The sequence below is a fragment of the Thalassophryne amazonica genome, chromosome 7 (genome assembly GCF_902500255.1).
Source record: "Thalassophryne amazonica chromosome 7, fThaAma1.1, whole genome shotgun sequence".
NCBI lineage: Eukaryota > Metazoa > Chordata > Actinopteri > Batrachoidiformes > Batrachoididae > Thalassophryne > Thalassophryne amazonica.
The window spans coordinates 9381773-9396752 of NC_047109.1; the positions used below are offsets into that span (position 1 = coordinate 9381773).

Below are 14980 nucleotides of genomic sequence, written 5' to 3' on the forward strand. Positions count from 1 at the left end.
AAACCAAGCATGAAGTCAAAGGAATTAACTGTAGACCTCAGACACAGGATTGTCTCAAGGCAAAAATCTAGGGAAGGGTACAGAAACATTTCTGCTGCTTTGAAGGTCCCAATGAGCACAGTGGCCAACATCATCTGTAAATGAACGAAGGTCAGATCCACCAGGACTCTTCCTAGAGCTGGCCGCATGTCTAAACTGAATGATACGCAGAGAAGGGCACCATCCCTACAGTGAAGCATGGTGGTGGCAGCATTGTGCTGTGGGGATGTTTTTCAGCGGCAGGAACTGGGAGACTAGTCAGGATTGAGGGAAAGATTGAATGTAGCAATGTACAGAGACATCCTGGATGAAAACCTGCTCCAGAGTGCTCTGGACCTCAGACTGGGGTGACGGTTCATCTTTCAGCAGGACAATGACCCTAAACACACAGCCAAGATATCTAAGGAGTGGCTTCAGGACAACTCTGTGAATGTCCTTGAGTGGCCCAGCCAGAGCCCAGACCTGAATCTGACTGAACATCTCTGGAGAGATCTGAAAATGTCTGTGCACCGACATTCCTCATCCAACCTGATGGAGCTTGAGAGGTGCTACAAAGAGGAATGGACAAAACTGCCCAAAGATAGATGCACCAATCTTGTAGCATAATATTCAAGAAGACCTGAGACTGTAGTTGCATAAACAAAATATTGAGCAAAGGCTGTGAATACTTATGTACGTATGTATGATTTCTTAGTTAGTTTTTTTTTTTAAACAAATTTGCAAACATTTCAAAAAAACCTTTTTTCATGTTGTCATTATGGGGTGTTGTGAGGAGAATTTTGAGGGGAAAAACAAATTTACTCCATTTTGGAACAAAATGTGGAAAAAGTGAAGCGCTGTGAATACTTTCCAGACGTGCAGTAAATATTTTGCATCACACAAATAACAAGAAGGTCAGCTTGTTGTGAAAACAGACCCACATTTGTTAAAAAAAAAAAACCCACTGGCTGCAGTGTTAGAAATTAATACTAAACACCAAAACCAAATGACCACATTTAGATTTTGTTTGTTATATAAACAGAACATGTAATTTGAAGATCTGCCCAAGTTGTGTGTAAACAGGAAGGTCTTCTTAAAAATGTATTCATTGGTATTTCATAAACAATTAACTGTTAAAAAAAAAACCCTGAGCCTGAAAAATTACTCTTTTCAAATTGCTGACCGTGTGTTTGAATTGAAAATAATGCAAAATGGGTCAATAAATACAGAGATGAAGGACTGAGGTTTGAGATCCATTTCAAGGAGGTTGAGGTGAGGAAGGGCGAGTTAAGTTGGTCTGGTGGTGGTCGGGAGCGTGACAGTGTTACACACAGGGCATGGAAGCTTCTTTAGGGAAATATTTAGACCCTGATCTCCTAAAACAGCTCTGGGGAGAGCCAAGTCCTTGAAACCAAATCCCCAAATTCACTAAGAAGTTCAGACTGCAGTGAGAAAGTCATCGGTGCAGACTGAAACGAGAAAATAGTCCATAATAATTCACCAAATTTATCAAAAATAAACCATTTTAAGTGTTTAAAAAACAAAAATTAAATACTAAAATCAACACAAAAAGAAGCTAAAAGAAATAAACAATCTGTAATAATTCAGATAATTTACCAAAAAGCATTTAAAGTGTTTAAAAATAAAATACTGATATCAACAGGGAAAAAAAACAAACTGAAAGAGTGTTGGAAAAGATATGGATAGAAGTGAGATAAAGCAAGCAGTGGTGTGTCAAGGTGCCTGGAGGGTCTTACATAGCCCCCCCCCCCCCCCCCAAGGCCACATCATCAGGACCCCCCCGCTCCCACAGGACACATTTAATGGGCTTCTGACAAAACTATTGTTGCTGTAAACTACATAACCTAATATAATCAGCTGCTTTCGGGGGGCCCCTGTTGCAAGGCCCCTGAACGTGACCTAAAGAGGTCTAGAAGCAGATAAGAACTATAAGAGTCTTCAAAGTGGTAATACAGACTCTGTTTCTGCTTCGAGATGTAATAATCTTAGTAGCCCAGATCCTGAACAGACTTTAGGTTCAGAAAAACCTTTGGGTCTTTCACACTCCACCGTCCTCAGCATTGAAATGTTTAAAGACAGGGGTAATTAGTCAACAGCCGGGGATGCAGACTGGGTTAAGGGTGAGTGAGGCCTTTCAAACCTCAGCATACGTTACCTAATCCAGTATGGAACAAATCCTGTGGCATACTGCGAGTATTGCCAAAACCTATGACAGTGACAAGAATGTCATTTAACATTCAAGTGCCCTTTGACCCCTGAAATGATCACTTCACTCAGGCGTTTGAGTGAAGAGAAATAATCAAATAAACCCTGTTGCTTTATTCCAAATAATCACCTGTAAATGTCTCATCTTGGGTTTTATCTGCCTTTTTACTGTCATAGTTGGAGTTCCTTGCTAAATATCCTCAGTCATATCATTCCAGCCCAATCTCACATTTTTTGTGCTCCCATCATGAAATGATTCAAATTTTCATGACGGGTTTTTTTTAGCTCACTATTACTAACCCTACCCCTACCTCCAACCCCAGCCTTAACCATAAACTAACCCTACTCTTTCCCCTAACCACAACCACCCCACCCGCACGTCACTTTTAATTTCATGCAGCCGTCACGGAATGTATTAAAATACATTTCTGCCCCCATAATGAACATTTTGCACTTTTCGTCACAATATCACGAACCAACAGATTAATGTATATTTCATGCTGCTGAATCACAACATGCTGTGAGACTGGGTTGTATAATTCTGTCTATGTGTTTAAAAACTACACTTCTATAACTTTGACACATCACATTTTTGCAACATATGTCATGGAATTTCATTTCAGGGATTTTCGTGGACAAATTTGAATATCTTTGGTGTTTTCTGGTGTATAACTTGCACCAGAGTGTAAATCACAACCTTTTTTCTATATTATCAGCTCTTTAATTTGGGATTTGTGTGAGCGGGTGTTGTATACTATTTATTTTTTTTTATTATTAGAGACCGTTTCGTGCTTTGATTTTGTGCCTTTTCTGTTTAATCAGCAGCTGCTTTGATCACAAACAAACGAGCTGCTGCACAATTAGACTGCGTCCCGATGGATGTAACATGTTTATTTCTCACCAACCCACACAAGCATACCACAGGTACTTACTGCAGTTCAGTGAAGTACTGTTACCATCTCACGGATTATTAATCCAGACTAGGCTAAAATAAGCCTCGATTGTTCTCTCAGTTTGGATTTCTGAATTCTGCCTTTGTGAAATGCCCCCAGGTGACACCGGATTGCTGAAAATAATATGACTTGTAACAGAACCTGAGCTTATACTTATGCAACCATAAAGCTACAGTGTGTAGAGTTAAGGGGAGTTTATTAGCACACACGGAGCATCCATAACCACGTGTTCATTAGCGTATAATTACCTGAAACAACAAATCGATATGTTTTCATGAGCTTGGGATGACCCCTTCACATCTACATGGGAGTGGACCCCCTCATTTTGACACTGCAGGTCTAAAGCCACATACTTACTCTGCTTTTTGCATTTTACTGAGGAATCACTGGTTGATCCTCAGAGAGAAAACTGACCCACCTTTCGTCAAAAAAGTGACAGCTGCCAATCAAAATCGGCCACGTCACTAAGCCCCGCCCCTCTATGACGTCATAGCCAATCAGAATCGATGACGTCACTATGTCCCGCCCCTAAGCCCCTCCCCTAGTCCCGCCTCCAAGCCCCGCCCCTTATGACGTCACAGCCAATCATAATCGATGACGTCATTATGCCCCGCCCCTAAGCCCCGCCCCTGATCCCGCCTCCGAGCCCCCGCCCCTTATGACGTCACATCCAATCAGAGTCGATGACGTCAGTATGTCCCGCCCCTAAGCCCCGCCCCCAGCTCCTCCCCTAGTTCCACCCCTGGCTCCTCCCCTAGCCCCACCCCCAAGCTCCTCCCCTAACCCCGGCCAAGCACCGCCTCCAAGCCATACCTCCCCTCCCACCCAGGGTCTAATATTTTAATGTCATTTTATTTCATGAATTAAAGAACGATTAAAAATACCTAGATCTTTTTAATGTATTAAAGAATTAACTAATTCTGAAATAATTAAACATAAATCACTGTCTATTATTTAATGACCCTTTAATATCTTTAATTCTTAAATTATTACGTTTCCTTTTCTGTTTTTTAATTCGTAAATTAAAGAAGGGGAACAAATACCCGTCTCTCTCGGCTGTAAGTCTTTGCAGCAAGACGGTCAAATACCCACGCATAGAGCCGCTCGCGGAAACATGACTCCACGGCTGTAAAACCTGTTGCAGACGCTGTGTCTGTGTGAGTGCGTGTGTGTGTGCGTGCGTGTGTGTGTGTGTGTGTGTGTGTGTGTGTGTGTGTGTGTGTGTGGCGGGACACCCGCTGAGCGGAGATGCTGCCCCGAGGTGATGAACCCGAAGAACAATAAACAATGCTCCTTATCACTCACGCCAGATGATGTTTTCTTTTAAGATATTAGCCGATCGATCATGGGGCGCGGGACACCCGCTGAGCGGAGATGCTGCCCCGAGCCCGAACAATAAACAATGCTCCTTATCACTTACGTCCCTGGGAACGAGTCAGCGAGCATTTCCACTACGACCGGTGAAGAGTGAAGATGCCTGGACCCCCAGCTATGGGTATAAAATAGAATAAATTTGCGGAAAAAATCCTGGAAAACCATGTTGTTTAATTAAGTTTTCTTGTCTTCGAGCAGAGTGCGAAAACCGCATCAGCTTTCAGGGTAAGTGATTTAAGTAATCTGTTTTGATAGAAATGAGTGTTTTTAAATGATGCATGCCGTCTGAAACTGTTTTTTTTTTTTTTTTAGACAAAACCACGCAGACGGTCCAGAGCGCGTTCGGACCCGTCCTCGGTAATATATTTGAAATAGTACAGAATATCCGCTTGCGAGGGTGATGCTTTGTATTCATTTATTTATGTTAATTCTAGAAATCAAGTCAGAGCCCCCTGAAGAAGTTCGAAGGCTGGAAGCCCCGACTTCACCACGCAGATGTAAGTACAGCGATCGAGATTAAATCACGATTAAAACTCTGGAATAACCCGATTTTTTCTGTCACAGCCCATGGAGAAGCGGGTCAGTGGGAGAGACCCGTAAAACGATCCGCGGATGTACACGGTAAGGAGTCGGAGTTTATGTATTTATTTATTTTAAATATTTAATAACTAACGATTTTCTCTTTTTTCAGCACGCGGTGGAGGGAGACCGTCTATTTTCCACAGAGACGCAAGGCTCGAAGATATTCTGAGCTGGGATTAACCTCATCACGCAACTTTCTTGAAAATGTGTAGTCTGTTTTTATTTTTTATTTTTTCTCTTATTCCGATGGAACGGGAGAATTCATTTTGAAGAGGTATATTAACTGAATTTCTTGAGGTAGATTCTTCCTGCTACAGATTTTAAAAGATGGAAGGAGAGAATTCACATCGGGAAAATAACTTCGGACGTGTATTGGATTTAAACGCTTCAATAATCGACTCAGCGGGGAGCGCTCCTGGAGCAGATGGTCCATTACCCGAGGCGTTAAATTCACCGCCTCAAAATAACATCGAGTCCGGAGAGAGACTTTTAAGCCGTGTTCGTTTAACACCGTTAAATGAGGCTCTTAACAATTTAGCGGCTGAACGAGAATCGGAAGAAATTAACCCCTACATCATTTCTGCGATTAACGCTATAAATTCGACGGTCCAGTCTGATACTGAAGAGCCCCCTGACCCCCCGCACACCTCACCTCCAGATGAGTCCGGTCCCGCGGCGTTGAACCAGGTACGTCTGACTCCGTTAAATAACGCCGTAAACCTCCTCGCGTGTGAAGTTAATCCTCACGTCCAATCCGCGGTGGATGAATTAAATCAAACGCCTAACGACGCTCGCGCTTTTTCACCTTTAAGAAGTCCCTCCCCGCGCAATGCGCGCGGAGAAGAGATTTTAAACAGAGCTCGTTTAACCCCGATAAACGCGGCGATCTCTGTTTTGATGGAAGACGGGGATGATGCACGACCGGGGTCCAGCCGACACTCTCCCATGACGGGTGGTGGGGCTGCTAACGTCATCAGGAGACCTGCTTTTAACAATATCGAAATCAGGCTGCCTCTCAATTTCCAGCGCGCCGACGAAATTCCCGACTACGCGGAATTTTACCGTAACGTCGTTGGGGCTCTTCATAACTCGGTCGAAAAGGCTTTAACACACGCCAGGGCCGGGGACTTTATCCAAATGGAGATTCGTGGGGACTCAGTCTACAACGAGGCCGCTTTGATCAGCTCATATAACGACGCTGGCGATGTGACGGGCTTCCAAAATCTGTTAGAACGATTGATACAATCAAATTCCAACGTTTTAGCCGACGAGTCTCTGGAATTAGTGGTTCAAGTCATCCGCAACCAGAAGTCATCCGCAACCAGAACGGCGCGGGGAAGCGCAGAATAGATGACCTCCTCCATCACGAGGTTCTGAGGAAAAAATCCAAATGCCTTAATATCGTGTATAATCCTGACAACAGTTTATGTTTCGCGATAAACCTCGTTCAGTTATTGAATCCTCATCTGAGTACGCACGAGGCGGAGCAGCGCGGACTGGCGTTACAAAATAGCGTTGGATTAACGGAAGCTACGCCGGTATCTTTAGAGCAGGTGGGAAAATTTGAAAACGCTCTGGGTTGTAAAATTGTGGTGTTTTTCAGAGCCGAAGGGGAGAGAAAGCTGACAAAATTCCAGACAGGAATACCGGCGCAGCAGAAAACTCTTTTCGTTTTTCTGTTTAATAATCATTTTTACGGAATCATCGATTTAAAGAGATTTTTGGGAGTGAAATATGTATGTAAGTTTTGCTTTGAGGGGTACAATAACCACGCCTCCCATAATTGTCCGTCATATTGTAAAATTTGTGAATCCACGCAGTGTTATGAGAAAAATAACCCTGTATTCTGCAGCGAATGTAACAAGGAGTGTCGCTCTCCCACCTGTTACAGCCTGCATAAACAGCCGAAGTATCGTCCTTCCGCCGGTAAGTTCGTTAATGTGTGTGATAACAGAAAAAAATGCTCTCGATGTAAACGTGAGTATTACATAGCGTTTTCTAAAAACAGCGCTCCGCACGTGTGTAAGCAGAAGAGGTGTCATATATGCGGCGAGGCTCTCCAGGAGCCGAGCGAGGGTCACCTCTGCTATATGACCCCGCTCAAAGCTGAAGAGACGCATTCAGAGAAATATGTTTTTTATGATTTTGAAACGTATGTCGATAATAACGGGGAACACGTACCGTTTTACGTCAGCGCTGTAACAAAGACGGGTGATTTTTGGAGCGCATGGGGGACAGACTGCGTAGCCCGCTTCTTTAAACATTTTAGAACGAGAAAATTCAAAGAATACGTGTTCATCGCTCACAACTCAAAAGGTTTTGACGGCTATTTGCTTCTAAAGTATTTAGTCCAGCAGGGCGTAACCCCCGCTGTGATTATGACCGGGAGTAAACTATTACTCATGACAGACGCCGCCTTTAAACAGAAATATATAGATTCGTTATCTTTCCTTACAATGCGCTTTTCTCAGATGCCTAAAGCCCTGGGGATCCGGCTGAAAGACGAAATCATCCGCAAAGGTTACTTTCCGCACCTGTTCAGTTCAGAAAAAATCTGAACTATGTCGGTCCGTACCCTGACTCAGCGGCTTACGGGGTCGCAAATATGTCAGAGGGAGAAAGAGAGGAATTTAACGCGTGGTACGTGCGGAAAAAAAACGCAATTTTCGATTTTAAAGCCGAGGCCGTTATGTATTGTGATAACGACACAAAAATCTTGGCTGCAGCCTGCTCCAAATTTATGTCTGAATTCATCGCTGAAACACTCGTGGATCCTTTTACCTGCGTTACAATCGCCTCGGCGTGTATGAAAGTCTTCCAAACTAACTTTCTTGCTCCAAAAACGCTGGCGATCCCCTCCGCCGACAATTATAGAACGAGGCATAAAAAATATTCGGACGTGGCCGTGCAATGGTTAGAATGGGTTGCTGAGACGCAAAACATTATCATCGATCATGCTCTAAACAGGGGCGAGAAAAAAATAGGAGGTTATTATGTTGATGGGTATGCTCAGATTGACGGCCGGATAAAAGTGTGGGAGTTTCTCGGATGTTTTACCACGGGTGTGCAAGGTGTTTTACACAGCATGAAATAAACCCTCTCACAAACACCTCATTTGGAGAGCTCCACGCAGCGTGTCAGAAAAAAATAGCCTTTCTGCGGGCTATGCCGGGCGTCACCCTCAACGTAATTTGGGAGCATCAATGGCTTGAAATGAGGCTGAGGGATGAGAGCGTTCGGTGTTTCCTCGCCCGCAGGGGGTTACCGCCGCCCCTCGAACCTCGCGACGCTTTATACGGCGGTCGGACTTGCGCGGCCCGTCTGAGGTACACGGCTGAGCAAGATGAGACGGTCTATTACGTCGACGTGACCTCGCTGTATCCTTACGTTAACGTAAATTTCACATATCCCACGGGGCATCCGGAAATTATAGAGAGAAATTTCAGAGACCCCAGGACTTATTTCGGGCTCATCAAAGCCATCGTGTACCCGCCCCAGGGGCTAAAATTCCCCGTCCTCCCACACAGAACTCCTCACGGTAAACTGGTGTTTACTCTGTGTCGCACCTGCGCTGATGAAAATAATCAAGCTGCAGCGTGCACACACAGTCAGCAGCAGAGAGCTCTGTCTGGGACTTGGACGACCCCGGAATTCCACAAAGCTCTGGATACAGGCTATGCTGTAGCTAAGATTTTTGAAGTCTGGCATTTTGAGGAAAAAAGTGATAAAATCTTTGAGGGGTACATAAACACCTTCTTAAAACACAAGCAGGAAGCCTCTGGTTTCCCTCCCGAATTTGATAAAGACTCCGAGAGCAGAGAAAAATACATCACGGACTACTGGCTGAATCAGAAGATTCGTTTAGACCCAGAAAAAATCAGTCACAATCCGGCAAAACGTCAGATGGCTAAGATCTGCCTCAACTCCTTCTGGGGGAAATTCGCCCAGAGGGCAAATCTGACGCAGGACCGCGCTCGTTAAAAATGCTGACGATCTGTTCAGGTATCTGTTTTCTGAAGAGTACGAGGTCACATATCTAACATTCCTCAGCAGTCAGGCGGCTATGGTTCAATGGAGGTACGGCCCGCGGCACGTCAGCCGACCGGGTAAAACCGTCAATATTTTCATCGCGGCGTTTACAACGGCGTACGCGCGTTTGACCTTGTACGGTTTTATGGAGGCTGTGGCAAATCCTGACAGGATTCTGTATTATGATACCGATAGCCTGATTTACGTTTGTAGGCGGGGTGAAACCCCGCTGCCTACCGGTAATTATCTGGGGCAGCTCACCGACGAGTTGAACGGCGACGTCATCACAGAGTTTGCAGCGGCGGGACCTAAAAGTTACGCATATAAAACCGCACGAGGTAAAACGGTCATGCGTGTGAAGGGGATCACTCAAACCCACGAAAGCTGTCAGAAAATAAACTTTGACAGCGTCAAAGATCTGGTCGAGGGTTATATAAAAGATCCCGCCCTCGCTGCATCTATCATAACGCCGCAGCAGGGAATTAAACGTCATAAAAGCAGTTTCAGTTTGACAAACGTGTCATTTCAAAAATCCTTCAGGGTGGTGTATGACAAGCGGCGTCTTTTAAAGGACGGGGAAACCGAACCGTTCGGATTTTGAAACATGTCTCACTCTGGAAATACGGTGGAGATTGACCCCAGACTTCAGCTCCCATTCTCCTGTCTCATCGTTGGACCGAGTGGTTCGGGAAAGACTGTGTTTGTGAAAACATTGCTGGAAAATTGTAGCCACGCTATGAGACATGTGCCTGACAACATTGTATGGCTGTATACGTCTGAACAACCTCTGTATTCTGAACTGAAGAATAAAAATATTAAATTTGTAAGAGGACTCCCTGACTCATTTCTGGACGACAGCCTTTTCCCTGAAGGTCAGAGCCATCTGGTTATTTTGGACAATCTCATCTTTCAAGCAACGGATCATCCTGAAGTTGTAAGAATTTTCACCCAGTACAGACATCACCGGAATATGAGCGTCATCATGATCACACAGAACGTGTTTCATAAAGGGAAATACAGTCGAACCATCAGTTTGAATTGTAATTATATGGTGCTGTTTAAAAATCCCAGAGACAAGTTACAGATGAACATTCTGGCTCAGCAAATGTTTCCCGGCAGAAAACAATTTTTTTTGGAGGCACTTGATGATGCTACGAGCGTACCTTACGGGTATTTATTACTGGATTGCACGCAGGAGTGTCCAGATCAGTTCAGACTGAGATCGGGATTACTCCCGCACGAGTGGCCCACAGTTTATTTACAGAAAGATAAACGGATATGAACTCTCTTTTAAAAAGGAACGCCCCCGCTCTTAAAGCGCTAATCAGAGCCGGGGCGAGGGAGCGTCACCACAGCCTGAAGACCTGCAGGGCGGAGCTTCTGAAAACTTTATCCGAGATCGCTTTGAATATATTAAAGGGGAATATCGCCTTGAGCGACTCTCAATTCCGGGCCTTGAAAAAACGAAAAAGAGTTTTACGTCTTCTGGCCGACAGAAAAACCAGTTATAAAAAGAAGCGGGGAGCGCTGATTCAGACGGGCGGCTTTCTCCTGCCTCTGCTCGCCGCGGCCCTGCCCGTTATAACGAGTCTAATAGTACCCAGAGGATAATGGCGTTCAAAGCGGCGCAAAAGATGTTTTTACTCACTCCACAGCAGATGCTTCAACTCAGTCATTCCGTTCCGCCGAGCGGAAATAACATCAGACAAACGGCGGAAAATGATTTAGACTCGCGAATGCGAGGTATACTGGAAGAACGTACTCACTCTCCTTATGAAAAAATTAAAAAGTATGAGGCTCTGCTGCAGCGCTATTTAACCCTGATCAAGCAGGGGGAACTCGAATCACGCGTTTCACCCCCGCAAGAGACTCGCGTCGCTAAGCAACCTGAGGAGGAGGGGGTGGAGGAGGAGGAGGAGGAGGATGAGACTGTCACAGAGGTCCTGAAGAATATCCCCTCCAGAGAGCGTAGAAACGCTGAATATATTATGAGGAAATTATCGAAGGGTGATACGAGTGATTCGAGTTCCCCCTGCTTGATCAGGGTTAAATAGCGCTGCAGCAGAGCCTCATACTTTTTAATTTTTTCATAAGGAGAGTGAGTACGTTCTTCCAGTATACCTCGCATTCGCGAGTCTAAATCATTTTCCGCCGTTTGTCTGATGTTATTTCCGCTCGGCGGAACGGAATGACTGAGTTGAAGCATCTGCTGTGGAGTGAGTAAAAACATCTTTTGCGCCGCTTTGAACGCCATTATCCTCTGGGTACTATTAGACTCGTTATAACGGGCAGGGCCGCGGCGAGCAGAGGCAGGAGAAAGCCGCCCGTCTGAATCAGCGCTCCCCGCTTCTTTTTATAACTGGTTTTTCTGTCGGCCAGAAGACGTAAAACTCTTTTCGTTTTTTCAAGGCCCGGAATTGAGAGTCGCTCAAGGCGATATTCCCCTTTAATATATTCAAAGCGATCTCGGATAAAGTTTTCAGAAGCTCCGCCCTGCAGGTCTTCAGGCTGTGGTGACGCTCCCTCGCCCCGGCTCTGATTAGCGCTTTAAGAGCGGGGGCGTTCCTTTTTAAAAGAGAGCTCATATCCGTTTATCTTTCTGTAAATAAACTGTGGGCCACTCGTGCGGGAGTAATCCCGATCTCAGTCTGAACTGATCTGGACACTCCTGCGTGCAATCCAGTAATAAATACCCGTAAGGTACGCTCGTAGCATCATCAAGTGCCTCCAAAAAAAATTGTTTTCTGCCGGGAAACATTTGCTGAGCCAGAATGTTCATCTGTAACTTGTCTCTGGGATTTTTAAACAGCACCATATAATTACAATTCAAACTGATGGTTCGACTGTATTTCCCTTTATGAAACACGTTCTGTGTGATCATGATGACGCTCATATTCCGGTGATGTCTGTACTGGGTGAAAATTCTTACAACTTCAGGATGATCCGTTGCTTGAAAGATGAGATCGTCCAAAATAACCAGATGGCTCTGACCTTCAGGGAAAAGGCTGTCGTCCAGAAATGAGTCAGGGAGTCCTCTTACAAATTTAATATTTTTATTCTTCAGTTCAGAATACAGAGGTTGTTCAGACGTATACAGCCATACAATGTTGTCAGGCACATGTCTCATAGCGTGGCTACAATTTTCCAGCAATGTTTTCACAAACACAGTCTTTCCCGAACCACTCGGTCCAACGATGAGACAGGAGAATGGGAGCTGAAGTCTGGGGTCAATCTCCACCGTATTTCCAGAGTGAGACATGTTTCAAAATCCGAACGGTTCGGTTTCCCCGTCCTTTAAAAGACGCCGCTTGTCATACACCACCCTGAAGGATTTTTGAAATGACACGTTTGTCAAACTGAAACTGCTTTTATGACGTTTAATTCCCTGCTGCGGCGTTATGATAGATGCAGCGAGGGCGGGATCTTTTATATAACCCTCGACCAGATCTTTGACTCTGTCAAAGTTTATTTTCTGACAGCTTTCGTGGGTTTGAGTGATCCCCTTCACACGCATGACCGTTTTACCTCGTGCGGTTTTATATGCGTAACTTTTAGGTCCCGCCGCTGCAAACTCTGTGATGACGTCGCCGTTCAACTCGTCGGTGAGCTGCCCCAGATAATTACCGGTAGGCAGCGGGGTTTCACCCCGCCTACAAACGTAAATCAGGCTATCGGTATCATAATACAGAATCCTGTCAGGATTTGCCACAGCCTCCATAAAACCGTACAAGGTCAAACGCGCGTACGCCGTTGTAAACGCCGCGATGAAAATATTGACGGTTTTACCCGGTCGGCTGACGTGCCGCGGGCCGTACCTCCATTGAACCATAGCCGCCTGACTGCTGAGGAATGTTAGATATGTGACCTCGTACTCTTCAGAAAACAGATACCTGAACAGATCGTCAGCATTTTTAACGAGCGCGGTCTGCGTCAGATTTGCCCTCTGGGCGAATTTCCCCCAGAAGGAGTTGAGGCAGATCTTAGCCATCTGACGTTTTGCCGGATTGTGACTGATTTTTTCTGGGTCTAAACGAATCTTCTGATTCAGCCAGTAGTCCGTGATGTATTTTTCTCTGCTCTCGGAGTCTTATCAAATTCGGGAGGGAAACCAGAGGCTTCCTGCTTGTGTTTTAAGAAGGTGTTTATGTACCCCTCAAAGATTTATCACTTTTTTCCTCAAAATGCCAGACTTCAAAAATCTTAGCTACAGCATAGCCTGTATCCAGAGCTTTGTGGAATTCCGGGGTCGTCCAAGTCCCAGACAGAGCTCTCTGCTGCTGACTGTGTGTGCACGCTGCAGCTTGATTATTTTCATCAGCGCAGGTGCGACACAGAGTAAACACCAGTTTACCGTGAGGAGTTCTGTGTGGGAGGACGGGGAATTTTAGCCCCTGGGGCGGGTACACGATGGCTTTGATGAGCCCGAAATAAGTCCTGGGGTCTCTGAAATTTCTCTCTATAATTTCCGGATGCCCCGTGGGATATGTGAAATTTACGTTAACGTAAGGATACAGCGAGGTCACGTCGACGTAATAGACCGTCTCATCTTGCTCAGCCGTGTACCTCAGACGGGCCGCGCAAGTCCGACCGCCGTATAAAGCGTCGCGAGGTTCGAGGGGCGGCGGTAACCCCCTGCGGGCGAGGAAACACCGAACGCTCTCATCCCTCAGCCTCATTTCAAGCCATTGATGCTCCCAAATTACGTTGAGGGTGACGCCCGGCATAGCCCGCAGAAAGGCTATTTTTTTCTGACACGCTGCGTGGAGCTCTCCAAATGAGGTGTTTGTGAGAGGGTTTATTTCATGCTGTGTAAAACACCTTGCACACCCGTGGTAAAAACATCCGAGAAACTCCCACACTTTTATCCGGCCGTCAATCTGAGCATACCCATCAACATAATAACCTCCTATTTTTTTCTCGCCCCTGTTTAGAGCATGATCGATGATAATGTTTTGCGTCTCAGCAACCCATTCTAACCATTGCACGGCCACGTCCGAATATTTTTATGCCTCGTTCTATAATTGTCGGCGGAGGGGATCGCCAGCGTTTTTGGAGCAAGAAAGTTAGTTTGGAAGACTTTCATACACGCCGAGGCGATTGTAACGCAGGTAAAAGGATCCACGAGTGTTTCAGCGATGAATTCAGACATAAATTTGGAGCAGGCTGCAGCCAAGATTTTTGTGTCGTTATCACAATACATAACGGCCTCGGCTTTAAAATCGAAAATTGCGTTTTTTTTCCGCACGTACCACGCGTTAAATTCCTCTCTTTCTCCCTCTGACATATTTGCGACCCCGTAAGCCGCTGAGTCAGGGTACGGACCGACATAGTTCAGATTTTTTTCTGAACTGAACAGGTGCGGAAAGTAACCTTTGCGGATGATTTCGTCTTTCAGCCGGATCCCCAGGGCTTTAGGCATCTGAGAAAAGCGCATTGTAAGGAAAGATAACGAATCTATATATTTCTGTTTAAAGGCGGCGTCTGTCATGAGTAATAGTTTACTCCCGGTCATAATCACAGCGGGGGTTACGCCCTGCTGGACTAAATACTTTAGAAGCAAATAGCCGTCAAAACCTTTTGAGTTGTGAGCGATGAACACGTATTCTTTGAATTTTCTCGTTCTAAAATGTTTAAAGAAGCGGGCTACGCAGTCTGTCCCCCATGCGCTCCAAAAATCACCCGTCTTTGTTACAGCGCTGACGTAAAACGGTACGTGTTCCCCGTTATTATCGACATACGTTTCAAAATCATAAAAAACATATTTCTCTGAATGCGTCTCTTCAGCTTTGAGCGGGGTC

General features: G+C 45.3%; 1 protein-coding gene across 1 annotated transcript in view; it reads right to left on the reverse strand.

The window, feature by feature from the left end:
• The window catches only part of LOC117513196 (protein spire homolog 1-like), a 183847-nt gene that overhangs the window by 24649 nt on the left and 144218 nt on the right, over nt 1-14980 (reverse strand). The window contains 1 exon segment of the mRNA XM_034173493.1: nt 2195-2245. Coding sequence (XP_034029384.1) covers nt 2195-2245 — 51 coding nt within the window.